Below are 20,574 nucleotides of genomic sequence, written 5' to 3'. Positions count from 1 at the left end.
GGGTGGGTTCCTTTTACAAGGTATTAGACTTATGTCCCGCAATGCAGCAGCGGTGGTGGTAGTAATAACGGAGGTGGTGTTGGTGGTGACGGCAGTGGGGGCGGTGATGGGGACTCGAAAAGGTAAAACAATAAAATGGGTTCTTCAAGTAGGAGGTGTGTTTATGAGAATTAGTTTTGTAGCAAATCTTTGAGTGTTCGCCCTATACATAAAATATAAATGGAGCTCGGTCTTTGTAAGGTGTTGCAAACTCATCAAATAATAATATCATATGCACCCGGCAAAATTTTAGCGTTAAATTCAGCTGGGAAAACGTTAAATTGTTTTTGTTTTTTTTTATTTTGACGTTAAAACAAAATTTAAGCTAATGAAAGGGCAATGTTGCCACTTGGCAAAATTTTAAAAGGCATTAGGCTAAGGAACCTTGTTTTATTAAGGATAGAAATAGAGATAGAGATAATACTAAACTAGTCCCTTTAATTCCATCCTAAAAAAACAACAAATTTTGACCCTTAGATTGGTTTCACTACCTAACTACCTTTTTTAGATTTATTCATTAGATGTTGTACAACTATAAATATGTAAATATGTTAGGTAATTGTAGTTTCTTGCTCATCTTATACAAGAGTTCGATAAATATTACTGTTTAATTTTATAATATTTTTCTTAATTCTTGATATTTTTATCACTTTTCTTTATGTAACTAAATAGAAAAAAATTGGATGACATATATTTCTTTACCATTAAAATTAATCCTTATCATTAAATCTATACAAAAAGTGGTCACATAAATTGGTTGGCATAGATTATAAACTTATCATGTTGTAAATAAATTGCATGATATACATGTAAAATAAACCAAGAAGTGAAATCTGGATTGATTATTCTTAAAAATGAGTTTATTTAACTTAGTTAGTCCTAATGTTTATATGTTATTTTTTATCGTTAACTATTTGCTATTTTTTCATACTAGATTTAAATTCGTGTCATATAGATGGATTGTTTATAACATATTCAAGATAAGAAAAAACAACCTGATGATTCAAATATAATGACTGTAATTAAAATCAAAGTAACAATATAATTTTGGAGCATTGACGAAGGTGTCTTACATATTTGTATATTAGTATTATTTTGCCGACGTCTTGGAATATTACCATATGATTGTCCGTGTCTAGTTTATTTTACATGTAACACAAACTTAATATTATTAGATTGAACGAAAGCAGTGTGTATAATATTACCTTGAATATCAATTGTTGGTTTGAAAGTAATCGAATGATGAACAGTGACCAGAGTTTTCTTTGTGGCTTTTCTACTTTGTGATAATTTATTGTTCGTGTTCATGGTATTTAATTTTATTAAAGTTTGGATTATAGTTGTTATCTGTTAAATATATTAAATTATATAGGAAGTATATGGGAAAAGTGAGTATGGGATTGTTCCCCATCTAAGCTTAGATGGGAACCTCTCACATACAAATATTTTAATATTTGTTTGAATTTTAAATAAATACATGATCCCCTGTTTTTTATGATTATAAAAACCGAATGTGAGGGGTTCCCCATTTAACTTTAGATGGGGGACAACCCCATACTCACTTCCCTATATATATAAATATATATATATATACGAGAGTAAGTACCCGCGCGTTGCGGCGGTGAGATGGTGGGGGTGATAGCTTGGTCAGAGAGTGTGATAGTCAAATGCCTACACCCTCCGCCCTCGGATTTAAAAATTCGTCGAAAGTATATCGAATGACATCTCTAATGAAAGAACATGAGTTTTTAAGAACACCCATACAATTTTTATAATTTATCGACGTATGATTTTTGAGATAAAAGATTTTGAATGAATTAGAGGAATAAATGATTTATGGAGAAGAGAGAAAAAAGATGATTGGTTGAAATTTTAGGAGAGAGAAAGGGTATTATGGTTATTTTAGATAAATATAGAATAGATGAGAGGGGTATTTTGGGGATGTACTTAAAATCAATATTGAAAATCTGGAAGGAATCTGCTTTATAATATAGTATATATATATATATATATAATTTGATAAGCTATGATTATAAATTATAATAGTAGTAGAATAAAAAAGTATATATATATATATAATTTGATAAGCTATGATTATAAATTATAATAGTAGTAGAATAAAAAAGTGTAAATTATATTAATGACATGTATTTAATTATATTTTTTATTATTTAGTTGGATATTTGAGATAATATAAGTTTTATTTATTATTTATTTTATTTTTATAATTACTATGGTAACATTGAGGTTACAAAGTGTAAATTTGGTGATTGAAAACAAAAAATTGTAAATATATTAATGACAAGATTTGATTTTATTAAGAGAAAATTATATTTTTGGTACCTTAATTTGACAACTTTTGCACTTTTAGTCTTTAACTCAAAAAATTGCATCTTTCATACCTAAAGTTTTGTGTTTTTTTCAGTTTTGGTACCACATTCATACGACTTTAAATTTTGTCGTTAATCCCCTCACGTGACAAACACGTGAGGGGTATTTTAGTCTTTTGACCCCCTTTTTTTATATAAAATTACAGTTTTGATACCTCAAGTTGTCAAATTGTTCACTTTTGGTACCTCAAGTAGACAACATTTTTTTATTACACTCTATAATTTTCATCTCACACATTAGCATCTATCAAACAACACACACTTAAAAATCAACACACATTCATATGAATTCATGTATACCTATATCTCTATATCATACTAAATCCAATACATAAACATGCATAAATAGATTCAGATCTCTTATATGAATCATACACCACCAAAAAGGGTTACCGACTATCTCCCTCCCCACCATGCACCAGATTCCGATCTAATCTCGTCTGTAGCAAATATATTCATCTATAGCAGATTCCGTTATGATCTCGTTTGTAGCAGATTCCGATCAAGTATCGTTTGTAGCATATTCCAATAGAAAAAGAGGGTAATATATGGGTGAGAGAATTCAGATCTCTTATATGAATCATACACTACCAGATAGGATTTTCCTGCGACATGAGTTTTTTTCGGTCATTGATCCACCAATGCATTCAGTTCCTCAACCATCACCCGTTATTACACCAACAACATATAATATTTCAAGAATAGATACACACTATTGGGAGTTTTTTTTATGAGCCGTTAAAAAAAATAAAAAATCATATGTGTTGATTTTTGAGTGTGTGTTCTTTGATAGGTGCTAATGTGTTAGATGAAAATTGGAGAGTGTAATAAAAATATGTTGTCTACTTGAGGTACCAAAAGTGAAAAAATTGATAACTTCAGGTATCAAAACTGTAATTTTCTCAGAAAAAGAGGGTCAAAAGACTAAAATACCCCTCACGTGTTTGTCACGTGATGGCGTTAACTACGGCAAGATTTAACGTTGTACGAACGTGGTACCAAAACTGAAAAAAACACAAAACTTTAGGTATGAAACCTATAATATTTTGAGTTGGAGACTAAAAGTGCAAAAGTTTCCAAGTTGAGATATCAACAATATAATTTTCTTTTTTATTAATTTAGAGAAATTGATAGTCGCGGTTGGTCAATTGAAGTTAGGTTAGTTATCTTTTAGTATATATTAGGATTAAGATTAGGTTTTGCATGATGGAGGATTATTGGTTTTTTTTTATAAGTCTTGCGTTTCATTCCATACACTCGTGTAATTTAGGAGTAAACATAGGATAATATATCGTCCTAAATAAAAAAAATACACATCTTTAAAAACTTTCAAATTTTTAATAACTTTATAACATTTTGGACTCTTTTTTCAATAACTTTATGATATTCTTAAGGTGTTCACATACTTAACAATAAAAAAAATTGATAATAATAATGTCATTATTTTTCAACATGGTGTATGTAGAACTATCAATGTATTTTATTATGAAAATTAACAAATACTCTATACGTTTCATTTAAATATAATAGTTTGATCTTTTAAAGTCTTTTTCGTGCAACTTCAACGGTAAATATCTTTATGTTATATGGTATGTATATCAATGTAAAATATATTAAAAACTTAATTCATTCATATCTTTTATATCATATGTTATATAATACAAACACAAATATTTACAAACAAAGTTGAAAACAGAAACTTAACAAGTCAAAGTGATCAATTACATATATTTACGTCGTGTATTACGCGAGACAATAATCTAGTATATATATATATATAAGAAAAACCTTAATTCATAATTGGAGAAGTATGGACCCTTAGATGAAATTCAACTTTTAATTAGAGCCATTAGATCAAATGATGTCATATACCTTATTTAACTTTTTTAGATTTAATTTTATTTTAATAAATTTAAATTAGTTAATGATATAGTAATGAACAGTTTAGTCATTTTGTGGTTTGCTGGAAATTGTTGGAATATAACCATGTTTTATACCCGATGTATGGGCTTATGTTGTTGTGTTATTTCTGCAAAAGAATATGTATAATTAAGGTCAAGAGAATGTGGACTTGTAGTTTGTCAAAGAATATGTTTTTTTTTACCTGTTTTGTATGCTAGTTGGGTTAATGACCCGTTTGGGTCGTCCCATGGGCTTAAAGGTTAATTTTGAGTCGAGCATGTCCTAATTATATATATAACAATCCCAATTTGGACTCCTACAGTGCCGGCTTAGTTTGCTACAGTGCTGGCTCAGTTACACTAACTGGCTTGGTTGGCTAATGGTACAAACACGTATGCATAAGGTACAACACACTTTTAACATTGCTTATTTACACTTACTAAGCAGCAGGTACAACTTACAAAGCATACCCATGTAAATATCAATACTGAATTACTGATAAACATAAAACACCAAATATTCCATTAACCACCGCCATCCGCCGGTAACCGCCGCCGGTAATCAGCGCCGGTCTCCTTTAATCAAAGAACCAGAACTGTAGCAACTCAGTAGTAACATTAAATCTATGCTACTCGTACTATAGCAACTCGCTACTGATGCAACTCAAACCGACAAATCTGAAAACAAACCACCAGCATGAATCATCGCCGGAATAGCTGCCGCAACTCAAAGAGACTAAAGAAATTACTGATAAAAAAAATTAAAAAAACAACCACAACTCTTTGCGTTGAAAAAAAAATTACGGGCTTGCCGTTGGTTTTGATGGGTTTCTGAGGGAAGGTGACTGATCCGGCGTAACGATGCATCTTCCGTAAACGACTACCACATGATAACAAAATCTAGAGATTGTGTAAAAATGAGTGAATAGCAACACCCAAAAAGGGTTTGGTCATTGTTTAAGCGTATACGAAGAAGATTTCAGAAGTTGTTATCTTAGTTTTTTTTATAGATATAAAGAAATAAGATATGAAATTTGGAAGAGAATAAAAAAGGTGGAAGAAAGAAAAAAATACAAAGCAAACATCACGCAACAAAAGACTCTGTGTAAAACAACTTTTGAAGGGTAATATGATATTGTGAAAAATTGGAGATGGTGATAAAACGGTGGGTAGGTAAAAAGAGAGATAATGTTATAGATTGAGTAATTGAATTGGATGTCAAAACTATGGGTGGAGAAAAAGTCATTTTCTTTTGTTTTTCTCAACACATGTCACTGTCTACAATGTTGAATAAAATATAGCTGGCAAAAGCTATTAGATTTGGCTTGTTGTGTTAGTTCTTTTTTTATTTTGAAACAAAAGTAATTTACAAGATTCATGTAAAAAATAAATCGATGTTGCCTTTATAAGTATACTCCAAACTATAGTTCAGATATATGCATAATTGATGCAATGTTAAGACTATTTTATTAGATTTTACATAGTTTGACTATAGTTTAGATATATATTTTGTTAGATTTTACATAGTTTGGGTTGACATATAGGACAATGACTCTTATTGTAAACACCCACGAGTTATTGCTTCTAATTTCATGAAGTTCACTCATGCACATAATAATAAATTTATAAATCTTATAATATTGATAGTTTAATAATGTTTAACAATTAAGTTCATTTCTTTTTAAAAAAATAGATAATGAGTATTAATTTAAAAAGGTTTAAGATAAGTACGACACTTATAAATACAAAATATATATTGCATATGTGTGCATATATATTTTGGAAAATAAACAGCTATGAATGTTCGTAATTTTTATGTAACATGTGCATTTTCGTTCGTTTTTAAAGTACATATAAAACTAACAAGGAACGCACACAAATTATGAGCCCCGGGCAACGCCGGGTACTCAACTAGTTTATATTATTAATAGTGCTTAGGCCCGTCCAATGGATGAGTTGTTTCAAAATATATTAATCAAAGTTAAAAATTTGGAATTCAAGTATATTAAATAGATACCGAATAAAATTAAAATACCTAAAAATAAAACATAAAACGAATCAAATAAGGCAAAAAGTTGAAAAAGTAATGCGTATTAAACTAATCTTTCGTGGAAGACCTATCATACATATCAGAATCATACTCATTATTAAAACATAAACATATGTTAATAATTAAAATATAAAGAAGTTGCATTGCGTACGAAGATTAAGTACTAATTCTTAATGGGTAAATTTCTGCTTCATAAATATCTATATATATTCTTAGTAAATTGATTCTTGATGACAACTTTTGTTTATAGATGAATTAAAAATTATACATTAACGGTATGATTCGAGCAACCATCAATATGACCACTATCACAACTTAATCAATACGAAAGTTAAAGAAAAAACATATGAAATTTAACTCCATATAAATATTTATTTCAGTTTACCTTTTTTTTCAACTTTAGTTAAATAAAAAACATAAGAATTCAATGTTAAATAATAATAATAATGATTAACTATGAACAAAATATATAAATAAAAAACTCTTTTTTGGTAGTCAATCATAGTTTGTTTTTTTTTTTGTTTTTTTTTTTTTTGCCGTAGGTTTTTTTTTGGGGTTTAAAATATGTAGGTATTTTTTCTAGGTGGTATATATATAGATAATAATAATACGAGTAATAATAATAAAGATTTTTTTACTAATGGTCGGACATTATTTATTAAATAAATATTAAAAAATAGATGATTAATAAGGAGAAAATATTAGACTAAAAGAGGGGATTAGAGGTGCCAAGTATACCCTAAACCCCTTCTTTTAATTATATTATAGATTATTATATAATTATATGATATGATGATAGATCAAAATAGAAAAAACACAAGTAGAATATAAAAGGTCCTAATATGTATTTTAAGAGCTAATCTATATCTCATGACACAAAATTTTTGTTGAAAAACATTCTATTTATATATGTATTATCTATTATATTATAAGATATCATTTGTCAATACTTATTACTAATTTTTTTCGGTTTGAATTGCTTTTAAAAATTACAATTATAGTCTAGTACAAAATTAACATTTCAATTTAGGTTTTTTAAAAGTTAGGTTTTAATATAAGCTTATACTAAGATCATTAATTATCGAAAGATTGTTTATTTTCAAAGTTATCTCTGATTTTATCCATAAACTTTGATGCATTAAAAGTTCATAAAACTAACGTAGTGTATAACTAATTATTACTATTTAAGTGTTTAACAACACATTGATTCATCAAAATCGAAAAAATCAAGTTTTTGGTTTGATGCATCAATTTTGATGAATATGCATCCAAGATAAATGCACAAAACAAAAAACATGATTTTCTCAATTTTGATAGATCAATATGTTGTTAAACAATTAAATAATGATAATCATTTATACACTATGTTGGTTTATGGACTTTTAAAGCATTAAAATGAAGTTTTAAGTGTTCCCACTGTGTTTTTATTTTAAAGGTGTTCTTAATTGATTGGTCCCTATATATATACTGGAAAAGTGAATATAAGGCTATCCGGTGATAAGCGTCCATTTTGTGATTATTTCCCATATCATTAGGCTGTGTTTTGATGCTTAAATGAGTTTAGAAATGTGAACCTTGTAATAGAGTAAATAAGATCTAAACCTTTGTTGAAAAAGTGGTGGTAATTAAATGCAAATATAGTTAGTCAAAGTCGTATTGATTCTTAAAATGCACAGTTGACCTGTTTGGCCCGTTTAAGCTCAAATTCTGGAATGAAAGGCTCAATCAAGTCACATATAGTATTTTTACAAATTCTATAAGTTTTGGTGTTTTAAATTTTAGTTTTGGTTGGTTTGGGAGTCGTTGTCCATTTTGAGGAAAAATGTTAAAAATAACTTATGGGTCAACTTTGGAGGCCTGTATCTTCGTAATGGTTCAGTTTTGGTAGCAGTGGCTTATTAGGTTAGAAAGTTGACTCGAAGAACTTCAAAATGGTATAAGATATGTATAGGTTTGTCCAAGAAAAGCGGTTCAAAATGGGTCATAAACCAGCCGGGCAGGGCTGTTTTTTGTCTTCCAACAACTATTTTCCAAGTATTTCGGTAATCAGAAATGTGTCTGAGCCATTTTTGAAGGCCTGTAACTTTTTCTGTCTTTTGTTTTGGTAAAACCTAAAAGTAGGTATGTAAAGTATAAGGTTAGACTTTTCAAAAGATATAAGATTTACTCAAAATGGATGTGCCTAAGTCAATAAATTAAAGCTTGTAATTCTTCCTTTCTTCGCTTTCTCGATCTATCCCTCCTTTTCTCTTGATCTCTCTCTTCCTCTCGATCTTTCTTTCTTTTTTTCTTTGAAGATTCTAAAAGTGTGTATGCCATAAAAATGTAACAAATGTACCCGACTCGTAAAAGTTAAACAACTATGGCCTGATCTTAATTCCTAAACATATACAGTAAATATGTTTGGTAACATTGAACCTTTTTATTTAAGCATCCCATCGGTCCACACAGCTAGAGTGCTAGACTACGCCAATGACTTGAGAAAGAGTGACGACAAGCGACAGAGAATCCAACTCCATATCTTCAATTTGAACCCTTTTTTTTACACCTTTGCCTCCATAAATTTTCTGCTATCTTTCTCATCAATCATTATCCACAGTTTTTACTGTTTTCAGTTTGTTCATTTTTACTATTTCTTTTCTCATGAACTTGTTTGTTGTTGTTTTCTTTGTCACATACTTACAAGAAATCATTCACACGCACACAAAATACGATGTATACATTTTAATTAAAATCTATACTTTGTTGAATAATTTTACTTTACAAAACTTTTGGGCCTCCATTGGACCTTGGGGTTTATATACTTTTTCAAAGCTAATTTTCTGTATTTATACTTTCACTTTACCTTTGAAAATAAAAAAAATAAATTGAAAAACCAATTAAAAAACCTAAACATTGACGGGTCCACCTATCAAGAATGGTATCCCCATTATTCTTTCCTTTGGTTTTCACGCCGTTCCCTCTGTTCGCACAAAGTATATCAAAAACTTCTACAATCTACAGTATCGTTTACAGGCATGGCATTTAAGGTAAGTAATTATACATTCGGTTGTTTGTGAAAGTGGATTCGGTGTAATATGTTCTAGTATAAATTGTATTTCATGTCTACTACAAGGTTTTGTTTGTATAATAATATTGAATATTTTCACATGTATAACCTAGATTAGCAATATAGGCTCTCATCAAGGTTTTTACTTTGTTACTATGTTTTGATAGATATATATATATATATCGTCGATTGAAATTCTGTTCAAATAGTAACATATTGATTTGACTTGTTATGGCAGTTGAAGTTGTTTCTGATAAAGAAAATCTTTAATAATGTATAAATTTCAGGATTTGGATTTTCAAATTCTTGTTACTGCTGGTGATAATAAAGAATTGCCAGAAGCATTGGTAAGAAATAATAATAAAAAAATTTCCGCAATAATTAATAAACACTCTTGTTGGAATAAATAAATGACTTGTATACTCCATTGTCCTTGTCTTTAGATGTTACCCAATAATTTCACCAGCTTCTTACCACCAGACTACACCTCATTGAAATTGGTTGATTATGATAAGAAGAAATACTATGTTTGTATTTATAAATTTGGAGGTCTGTGCTATAAGATATGGTGGTCAGTGGAGTGCATTTGTGAAATCAAGATTTGGTAGTGAGATTGCTAAGTTTTGTTTCACCTGGATAAAGAAGCGTACGTTTCTAGTATACACATTTAGCCCTGATGGTCATGAGTTTCGCAAGTCCAACGATTCCGCTTTTATCAATAGTTGTTTAATGGTGGCAAGTCAAGCTACATTTGTGAAACCAATCGGTTTTTTTTTTTGTTTTTTTCAAACTCTTATTTTTCATATGTAAGCTTATTGTTTTAAGATACATGTTTATAGGATGATGTTATTACATTCATAAAGTGTTGGATATCAATGTTATATAGGCAGTTTATAAATTGCTTTTGTGAGATTTAAACGAAAATGAAGACAGAGAAAGTCAAACATCTACAACTATATCAAGAAAAAAATGTGAACAAACTGTTGATATCTTTCACGATTATATTGGGGATGGTGTTCGAAGATGGGCAACCGGTTTTGAGGGTATTGGGTGGACCAATTTTTGTTCTAAAAACAATCTCCAAGTTGGCTACATTATGAGGTTGACGAACTTGAAGAATTTGAGTTTCAAAACTGATATTTTCAATAGCGATGAGATTGGTCTAGATGCAGCCGTGTTAAGTAAGTGGCTTATTGGGTTGGAAAGTAGACTCCAAGAACTTCAAAATGGTATAAGATATGTATAGGTTTGTCCAAGAAAAACAGTTCAAAATGGGTCATAAACCAGCCGGTCAGGGCTGTTTTCTGTCTTTCAGCAACTATTTTCCAAGTATTTCAGTAATCAGAAATGTGTCTGAGCCGTTTTTGAAGGCCTGCAACTTTGTGTGTCTTTTGTTTTGGTAAAATTTGAAAGTACGTATGTAAAGTATCGGGTTAGATTCTTCAAAAGATATAAGATTTATTCAAAATGGATGTGTCTAACTCAATAAATTAAATCTTGTAATTATTCCTTTCTTCGCTTTCTCGATCTCTCCCTCCTTTTTTCTTGATCTCTCTCTTCCTCTCGATCTTTCTTTCTTTTTTTCTATGAAGATTCTAAAAGTGTATATGATATGTGTATTTACATATAATATATATGTATATGGATAATTAAATAGTATTTTAATTACTAGTTAGATGATATTTAGATCCATACCCATTTTAGTCTCATCCATTTTAATAACTTATTACTTTTAAATATAGTACCCAATAATTGAATGTTGAATTTTAAAGGAATACAGTCTCTACTATATACGCAGTCACTTACCATCTTTAAAATTGTAACTTAATGGTATAATCATTATAATAATACTTTAAAAATTATGGGGTTTGACACTACATATGAGAAAGTTGTCAATATCGTTGGAATTGGTTTTAATGACCAAGAGAAACAAAATGTCAATAATTGTTGAGTTCATAGCAAATATTTTTTACAAACTTTGACATTTCTAATGAGATTTCTAGTATTCAAGTGTATGCAAAATCTCTCACTAAAGCACTAAATTCCAAACGCGCTTGCATTTTGAAGAACAAACCAAAATCTTTTTACTTTAGATAAAAAAGTACACCTACACAAACTCAATAAGACATAACGAAATATACAGACACATACACAACCTTGCTATACACAACCTTGCTATGAACAATGCTGAGCTAAAAGGCACAACAAACAGGACGCTCAGATAGGATGACCTTAAATAGGTTTGATAACTACTTTTTAGTTAATATATAAATTACAAATTCATAGATATGATAACAGATTAAATATATAAATATTAGAGCATACAATTCCTAAGAGGACTAGTATCTAGTAGCGCCATATCACACCCATGTTTAATCCCTTAAAACAAACTAATTTATGATTAGTCTAAGACCTACCATTTATATCACTTATCCCTTAAACACCAACACACACTTAAAAATAAGACTAGTCCTTCAAAGGGATGAAATCCCTGGGATGAGTTGAACACTATGGTGTTGACTTGTCCTTGGATTAGGGACGAATGAGAGACTAGTCTAGGACGAGACTAAATTGTGTATCCTTTTAAAATAACTAATATATTCTTGCGGTTCCATTCAAAATCTGGTTTTTATAGACCCATTTTCATACGAAACCAAAAACCGAACTCCTTAAAGTTTGTTTTCTGAGAAACCAAAACCGAATACAATTGGTTTCTTCATCTTTTTTATTTTTTCAATATATATCGGGCGTTTGGTCTTTTCCGGGCCTAATACCCTATTCGTGTCGAAATCATTCTCTCTTACTCCTTTACACGCCCTCATTTTGAAAAATGTTACATAATAGTTAGTAGCAAAAATACGAAATTGCCCTTAATGAACAACCCGCTTTGGAAAGAGTTATTTTACATTACTCAATTTGTCTTTAATTAACTAATTTATACTTTAAAACCATATCTTATTAATTTACACTCTATGTTTTTATCTTCTAAAATATTTCCATTATCAGTTTATTACATTTATATTCACACAAATCCACACAGCCACCACCACCAATAATCGCTGTCAATACCACCCGTCACGGATGCCACTAGATGTCTAGACGGCTGTTGCCACCACCGTGATTGCATTGCCTTAGATATTTGTTAGAATATGAACACATAAACATACATAATCACGAGTAAGCGCAACGGAAGAAATTGAAACAAATATGCAATCAAATTAATTAACAAAGAATAGAATTGAGTTGTGTACCTTATGCAAAACTTCAATAAGATAATAATAATAATGATATTATTATCAAGTAGGGTTTAAAGCAAAACCCCTCTACGATCGCACATTAGACACCCCGTATAATGTATGCTAGTACCCCGATCATTAACCGAACAACCCTTTGTTACAAGCCCTTAACTTTAAAGTCGAAATACCCTTAAGAAAAGGGAAGATCGGCCACTTCAAAGAAAGAGGGAGAAGAGGAGAGAAAACTTATGTGAATGTGTGTATCAAAAAAATCTTTAACTTAACCCTCTATTTATAGGGTATAATTAGGTTAAAGTTTGCTTGGAAAAAAGCTAGATTAATCATAATTTTCACCCAAAGCCTTAACCCAAACCGTCCTCCCCCCCTTTTGGGTCCAATTTCATTTTTTCAATTTTCACATTTTTAATCCTCCTCTTTAACTAATTAAATATAATTAACCTTTTAATTATGTTTAATTAATTATTTCGTAATCAAACTAATTAATATATTACTTTAATATATCAATTAATATTATCGATTTACCGTGTCATTTCGTATGACCCCGTAGGCTTAAATTATTCCCGGACATGTAATTTATAATAAAATGATCACACTCCAATAATATTATGCTAGTTCAAACAAAAGACACGCACCAGTTATACCAAACTACAAATCTACAATAACTATACAATATCACTAATGATATTTGATATTTACAGTTTAAACAAACCATATGTTATGTCTTCGGGAAGAAAAAAAACGTGAAAAAAGCTACGAAAACGAGATCTTAGTCAAAAAGGAAAAACAAAGTGCGTGTGAACATTGTATAGTAGAAACAAGTACAAAACTAACATAAATCAAACCACATGATGTCCCATACCAGAATATCAAACAAACACAACCAACTTTCATTCCTTTCCCATTTTCCTTTTCTGTTTAGGGTTTGATATTGTAGAAAAATAAAATAAAAATGGTGACATCAAAAGGAAGATCGACGCGAAGAAGATCGTCATCATCCACATCATCAACACTTATATTTTCAGCTCTGATTATTTGTACTTTTTTTGTTCTAATTCTTATCGCTCTAGGAATCCTTTCGATTCCAAATTCATCTAACAGCACCAGCTCCTCATCTAAACCTCATGATCTTAGCTCTATCGTTCACCATACGACGTCGTCTAATAGGTCAGTTTATATATATATATATTTATATATATTGTAATTTTTGTATTAGATATCCGTGTCATTTGTGTATTGAAAATGGATCTATTTTGTGAAATGTGAAGTGAAAGTAGAGCTGATCAGTGGGTTGAAGTTATTTCTTGGGAACCTCGAGCTGTTGTTTATCATAATTTCCTGGTTAGTATCTCTTTTTTATTATATAATTTGTTTGGAATTATGTACAATTTTTGTCGAGATTAGAATTAAAGTGTGTCGTAGTTATAAAGTTGGCCCTTTGAACACGAAAAGTCTAATTATAGGTAACTGTATAATAATATGTTGTAAAAGTTGTCATTGTTTACAAAAATGACTCGTTGACTTGCATAAGAATAATTAAAATTCACAGCGTGATATAGTGAGTTGGTTTTTGTTTAAGTATACCCCCTTTTAAAGTTGTGGCTTTGAGAGGTGATGTTGGTTTATGAATTTAAAACAATAACTTGAAGAAAAAATATCTTGGAAGTATTCTCTAGTTGGTCTCTAATTAGATAGCAAATGATACTGAAATAATGTGCATTTCTTGGTTAATCTTAGTTAAGGAGAAACCTAACGGAAGGCACAATAAGACTAAAAATCTCTGCTAAATGCTCAGAGCCAGGCAAAATTCGAGGTTAATGAATATATATACTGTTTGTGTACTGTTACTCGACTACTTTGGGTCTGATTGTCTGTCAAACTACAATAATTTTTCGATCTGTTATGAGGCATTTAAACATTGAGGAAAAGCTGATAATTACATCACAACAATGTAATAGAAACGAAAGAAGAATGTTAAAAATTGTAAATTTGTTTGATATTTGAAGAATAGAATGGTACCCGCGCGATGCGGCGTTATAATGGCAGTGGCGGTTGCGGTGGTGGCGGTGATAGGTGGCGGTGGCGTGCGGCATTAGCGGTGGTGGTGGCGGTGACTGGTAGTGGTGGCGTGCGGCAATTAGTGGTGGTGGTGGCAGCGGCTATTGGTGGTAGTGGCGGTGAGTAGTGTAGGTGATTGATGTAATGTTGTTTTGATAAATTGTTGAATGTTGAAAGTTGAAAATGCTATTTTCTTTATAATATATATATATATATATATATATATATATAATATACTAGAACGGCGCGATGCAACGGTGGTTGAGGTGGCGGGGCCGAGTGGTGGTGGTGGCGCGCCACGGTGGTGGTGGCTGCGGCGATTGGTGGTGGTGGCAGCGGGGGAGGCGACGACTGGTGGTGGTGACGGTGGCGGTGGTGGCGAGTATTGTGGGTTATTTATGTAATGTGGTTTAGATGTATTGTACATCATGCATTAGCATGCATACATTGTTGAAAGTTGAAAATCCTATTTGCTTTATAATATACGAGAGAAAGTATCCGCATATTGCGGTGGTGAGATGGTGGGGCTGATAGGTCATAGAGTGTGATAGGTCATAGAGTGTGATAACTAAATGCCTTAGTCGTACGGGCTCCGCCCTCGGATTTAAAAATTCGTTGAAAGTATATTGAATGACATCTCTAATGATATTTGCTTTATAATATAGAATAGATATAGATGTATTGTACATTATGCATTAGCATGCATACATTGTTGAGAATTGAATTTTGAAAGTTGAAAACCCTACCTGCTTTATAATATTAGCATGCATACATTGTTGAAAGTTGAATGTTGAAAGTTGAAAACCCTAACTGCTTTATAATATAGTATAGATATAGATATAGATATTTGCTTTTTAATACTGTATAGATATAGATTAGATGTATTGTACATCATGCATTACTGCATTAGCATGCATACATTGTTGAAAGATGGAAACCCTATCTGCTTTATAATATAGCATATATATATATATATAGATAGATAGATATAGACATAGATATAGTATAGATTAAAGGGCGCAGGCTTCTTTCAAATAAACCTGATAGGGTGTATCTGATTGTTTCTAAATGCCAATTTCTTAATCTAAAAAATATTGACATATAGCTGCACACGGTGAACAGCTAATAAGTGCTACCTCAGTTAAAAACAAGAGTAAAATTCTTGGTTGGTTGTATATTCTATATCGCTGTACATATTAATGTTTGTTTCTTTTAGAATAAAAGCAGTTAACCGATTTATTTTTTTCTGATAGGCTAGCTAGTTATTTGAGATTAAATTATTTTGTTTGACCTTCTATAATGATTTGAATGACAGCTCATAACAACTTACCAAACTGAATCTTTTTGAATTTTTATGGCAGTCTCAACAAGAGTGTGAGTATCTAATTAATCTTGCTAAACCTCATATGGTGAAGTCAACTGTTGTTGATAGCGAAACTGGCAAGAGCAAAGATAGTAGGTGTGCTACTTCTTCAATGTTCCTGTTCTGATTTATGAACTGCTCTTTTTATTTGTGTTGCAAACTATGATTATAACCATTCAAGAATCCTTAATTAGGGTCCGTACGAGTTCGGGCACATTTTTGGCTCGTGGACGTGACAAGACGATCCGAACCATTGAGAAAAGAATTGCAGATTTCACCTTTTTACCTGTAGGTATGCTTTTTACAAAGCAATATCAATCTTCTGGTTACTTACTAATCATGTCTTTAGTTTTTATAAATATTCCCAGTGAACATGACATACTCTGGCAAGCAAACATAGAAGTTCTTCTACTTTGTTATTCCATTAGAAGCTTGTTTTGTGGGTTGTTCTTTTAGGAAACGATTGACAATTGGAAATTCTTACTTCTTTAATTTGACCTTATGTAAAGTTTGTGGCAGTTCAATCTAAGAGCATGGGAAGATCCTTTTTAATTCCTAGCTTCCATAAAGTTCCTTTTTCATGCTCAGTTTATATTCAAGATAAGGCAGGTCGGGTTGACGCAAAACTTTTTGTCCAAATTTTCAAAATGTTAATGAGTATTAGTGTGGCAGATATAATTATTAAAGTTATATTATATCAATAGGAATTTAACTGTTTGATTTACTTGATAATTAAGAAGGTTTCAGTGTTTCATGGTTTAGTAAAATGTAGGTTTTGGACGACTTCTAAGTTATATTTGTCTTACATACTCGACCAGTTATGAAACAAACCTAACCCAGATAAATTCGTACATAAGTAATTGGGTCAAAAGAACTACTGTACTTCTCATGTTTCTAAGTTCGGTCTTTCAACAGTATAATAGATCTTGTACGTGGGATCATGGGGAAATTATGATAGTCTATCTGTCTAGGTGTGAAATCCATTAAATTAGTAAAATTTTATACAGAACATGGGGAAGGACTGCAAATTCTCCACTATGAAGTTGGACAAAAATATGAGCCTCACTTTGACTACTTCCAAGATGATTTTAACACCAAAAATGGGGGTCAACGAATGGCTACCGTTCTAATGTATTTGTAAGTGATGTTTTCTCTCTTGTGCATGCATTTTTCATTATCTCTTATTCTCTTCTAATTTGTTTTGCTTGTTTGGCTGTTGACAGGTCTGATGTCGAAGAAGGGGGTGAGACAGTTTTCCCTTCTGCAAAAGGGAACATCAGTGCCGTGCCTTGGTGGAATGAACTATCCGAATGTGCCAAAGAAGGGCTATCTGTTAAACCAAAAATGGGGGATGCATTGCTTTTCTGGAGCATGAAACCTGATGCATCTCTAGATCCTTCAAGTTTACATGGTCAGTAATCGTTTCTTTATCAAAGAATTTATGAAGATGCGACAATTTGGACCCAGTTAACTACAAATGGGTTGTCTTGAGCTATGTATTATATCTAACTGGTCATACCGGTATAATAAGAAAAAAGTTGGGTGAAGAGGGTCAAAGTACCAAGTGTCACTTAATATGTCTGTTGGATGCATAAAAATTCCCAATTCCTTTTTTTTTTCCTTCAGTAAGTTAGATTTTTAGTTTTTTTTTTGTCGTCATAGGTCATATCTGATACTCTATTTGAGGTGTTTCTTGTCAATATGTCCTGGCTTGTTTTGACCCTATTATTTAAACATGCCCGACTTGTTAAATAACCAGTTAGATCTGTGTTGATTGTTAATTGTTGTGACCCTTTGCATCATCATATTGCTATGGCATATGCGTTAACGTGAACATCTCTTATCCTTTGACAGGTGGCTGCCCAGTTATCAAGGGAAACAAGTGGTCCTCTACAAAATGGATTCGTGTCAATGAGTACAAAGCTTAATTTCCGTCTATAAGGTACCACTATGAAATTTTAGTGCTGCGGCTATTACTGAAGAATTTTGTAACTGAGTCTACTACTAAAGAATTTTGTAACTGTGTCTACTACTAATGAATATTTTAATCGAGTCTACTACTAAAGAATTTTGTAATTAAGTCACCATAGGACACCCATGAAAATCTATATCATGTGCACCAATATACATTACCTACTTATATCTTCTTTTTCTCTTGCCTGCCTAAGTTACATCATTAGACGCTGTTTTGGCAGGTTTTGAATGTGTTGTGGCGGTTGTATCTATAACAATAGTTTTCAGAACAAGACATCTAGAAATCTAATATCCGGAGCAAGGCCCTCAAGTTTGATTATATAGTCTTCGTAACAGTGTAATTTTCTACATATCTTGAGCCAACATTAATCTTTTGTTTATTCTGTCAATCTTATAAATTACCATGGAAATTATTATTCAAGGTAGCCTTGGGAGAATTGTTTTAAGTTACGATCATTTTATAGTTGCAAGTTGAGTTATTCAATAAGTTCAGATTCGACTTGGTACCTTTGAAGAGGTTAAAGGTGATATAGCAACCAAACCCTATTTGTGGTAAACATGAGTTGATTAGTGTCCCTGACCCAAACTGGTATGTGCCGACGGGATTGGGTGTCTTTGTTAACATATTACTCAGAATATTGATTTTCTAGAAACTAGACCTTTGCTTTGAAAGCCCATTTTAGGAGTGTCTAATATTTTTCTTTTATAGATTTGAAAAGATGGATTATTGAAGTATTGAAGCAAATTTGAAACCAAATTTAGAACTCTCCACTACAATTTTTTCTGGCTTAAAGCCCAATTCAAGTTTGGTGACTGAAATTTTGTTCGGCTAAACCTTTTCTTAACCTGAAGTATACTAGGCAGGAGAACATCATAACAATGTCTTTCAAATGTCTTCTTTATATATCCAAAGTTTAGTTTTTTGTCTAGAACAATCTATACCAAGGCACTTTACCCTTAGTCCTGTCGCCCGTACCTTCCCCTATTGCTATCCACTTCTTTGGGTAGGATGGGCATGGGTGCCTAAAAACCGGTATCGACTGAAGCCCTTAGGTTTGGTTCCATGTTCCCACTTTTCCAATAATTAGGTTTTTGGTACTGACTGAGCCTTTGAGGTAGTCTTTCAGTAAATCAGTTGCAGTGAACAATGTGAACAACATTGAGTGACCTGTTTATACAAATAAACCTTGCAAAAACTGAAGGCGATAGGTACTGAGAATCACAATTTTACCTCAAATGAGTTGAATGGATTAGCAAGGTCTAAGAATCACAACCTTCACTTGGAGCCCACCTGATCTGGTATTGGTTTACCTACCAGTACAAGAAACCAATATGTACGGTGCCCACCTATTACCTATTAGGGGGAGTTACGGTCGGTGTGTTCGGTAACACCGCTGCCACCTATTTGGTGAAGGAAATTGGTGAAGGTGTATGGTGAAGATGTGTGTGTGTGAGAGAAAGAGAGAGAGAGAGAGATACATTTTATTATGTTTTTATTTGTCTTTATTTGATTTGGGTAGCTGGTGGTGAAGTTTGGGGAGAATGGAGTAGTTTCTTAGTAGAAAGGTTTTTTTCTTGGATACTGGAAATTTGGGAAGTTTTACCAAATCTGTGACCACTCTTTTATTTTTTTTTACAAGTGAATTTTACCTCAGACGCTTATGATGTGTGCTAATCGCACAACGAAAGGGTCTCGCACTAAGCGGATCTTAAATAACCTTTCTCATCATACCACCTCCTTTATTGGAAAATACTGTCAAGGGAAACTTACCAAGGCTTGAACTCGAGACTTTGGAGTAAACTCCCTCAGGACCCCATATAATAGGTTTAGTGAAACACCCCTGACCACTGAGGTTTAACCTAGTGGTTCAGTATTTGATTAGCTATACTTGGTGAGTATCTAATATTCGTACTACATCTCATAAGAAAATATGGTACGACATTAGTCAATCACCGAGCTCAGCCGTAGTGCCTAGTGATTCCCAGACAGACAACACTAGTCTAAGGCCAACACTAACCAATACATCTATTGCTAATCTTTTTTATCTTTAAACACACAGGAAAAAGGAATTTTTATAGCATATCGTTATTTTAAAAGATTTGAACTCCAATCATTGCTCTAAAGTCTTAACCTTGCTCTATTTCTTTAATATACTATATTATATTATAAAGCAAATAGGGTTTCAACTTTCAATTCTACATTTACTTTTCCAAAATGCCTCTTTTATCAATTATATATTACCAAATACAATTTCTCTCTCATCAAATCTTAACCAATCATCTTTTTTCTCTCTCATCCATAAATCATTTATTCCTCCAATTCGTTTAAAATTTTTTATCTCACAAACCGTACATCGATAAATTATAAAAATTATATGGGTGTTTTTAAAATTCCATGCTCTTTCATTAGAGATGTTATTCGATATACTTTCGACGAATTTTTAAATTCGAGGGCGGAGCCCGTACGGCTAAAACATTTGGCTATCACACTCTATG

At 31.7% G+C, this 20,574-nt stretch overlaps 1 protein-coding gene across 1 annotated transcript; it reads left to right on the top strand.

Moving 5' to 3' along the window:
• The first annotated feature begins 13,529 nt into the window (after positions 1-13,529).
• Positions 13,530-18,524, top strand: LOC122587409 (probable prolyl 4-hydroxylase 10). Its single transcript, XM_043759571.1, has 8 exons — positions 13,530-13,850; positions 13,952-14,024; positions 16,103-16,200; positions 16,299-16,396; positions 17,112-17,241; positions 17,328-17,515; positions 17,959-18,046; positions 18,300-18,524. Exons 1-7 carry the CDS (start codon positions 13,636-13,638, stop codon positions 18,030-18,032), a joined length of 876 nt encoding a protein of 291 aa, XP_043615506.1. The 5' UTR covers positions 13,530-13,635; the 3' UTR covers positions 18,033-18,046; positions 18,300-18,524.
• Positions 18,525-20,574: the final 2,050 nt, after the last annotated feature.

This window comes from Erigeron canadensis, chromosome 2 (genome assembly GCF_010389155.1).
Source record: "Erigeron canadensis isolate Cc75 chromosome 2, C_canadensis_v1, whole genome shotgun sequence".
Classification (NCBI taxonomy): domain Eukaryota; kingdom Viridiplantae; phylum Streptophyta; class Magnoliopsida; order Asterales; family Asteraceae; genus Erigeron; species Erigeron canadensis.
Note: the sequence above shows the minus strand (reverse complement) of the source record. Positions and strands in the feature narration are given on the sequence as shown.

Excerpts from the sequence above, each read along its gene's own strand:
- LOC122587409 (XM_043759571.1), top strand. The coding sequence starts at position 13,636 with ATGGTGACATCAAAAGGAAGATCGACGCGAAGAAGATCGTCATCATCC. Across the intron at positions 13,851-13,951 it reads CATACGACGTCGTCTAATAG|TGAAAGTAGAGCTGATCAGT; the intron begins GTCAGTTTATAT and ends TGAAATGTGAAG. Across the intron at positions 17,516-17,958 it reads AGATCCTTCAAGTTTACATG|GTGGCTGCCCAGTTATCAAG; the intron begins GTCAGTAATCGT and ends ATCCTTTGACAG.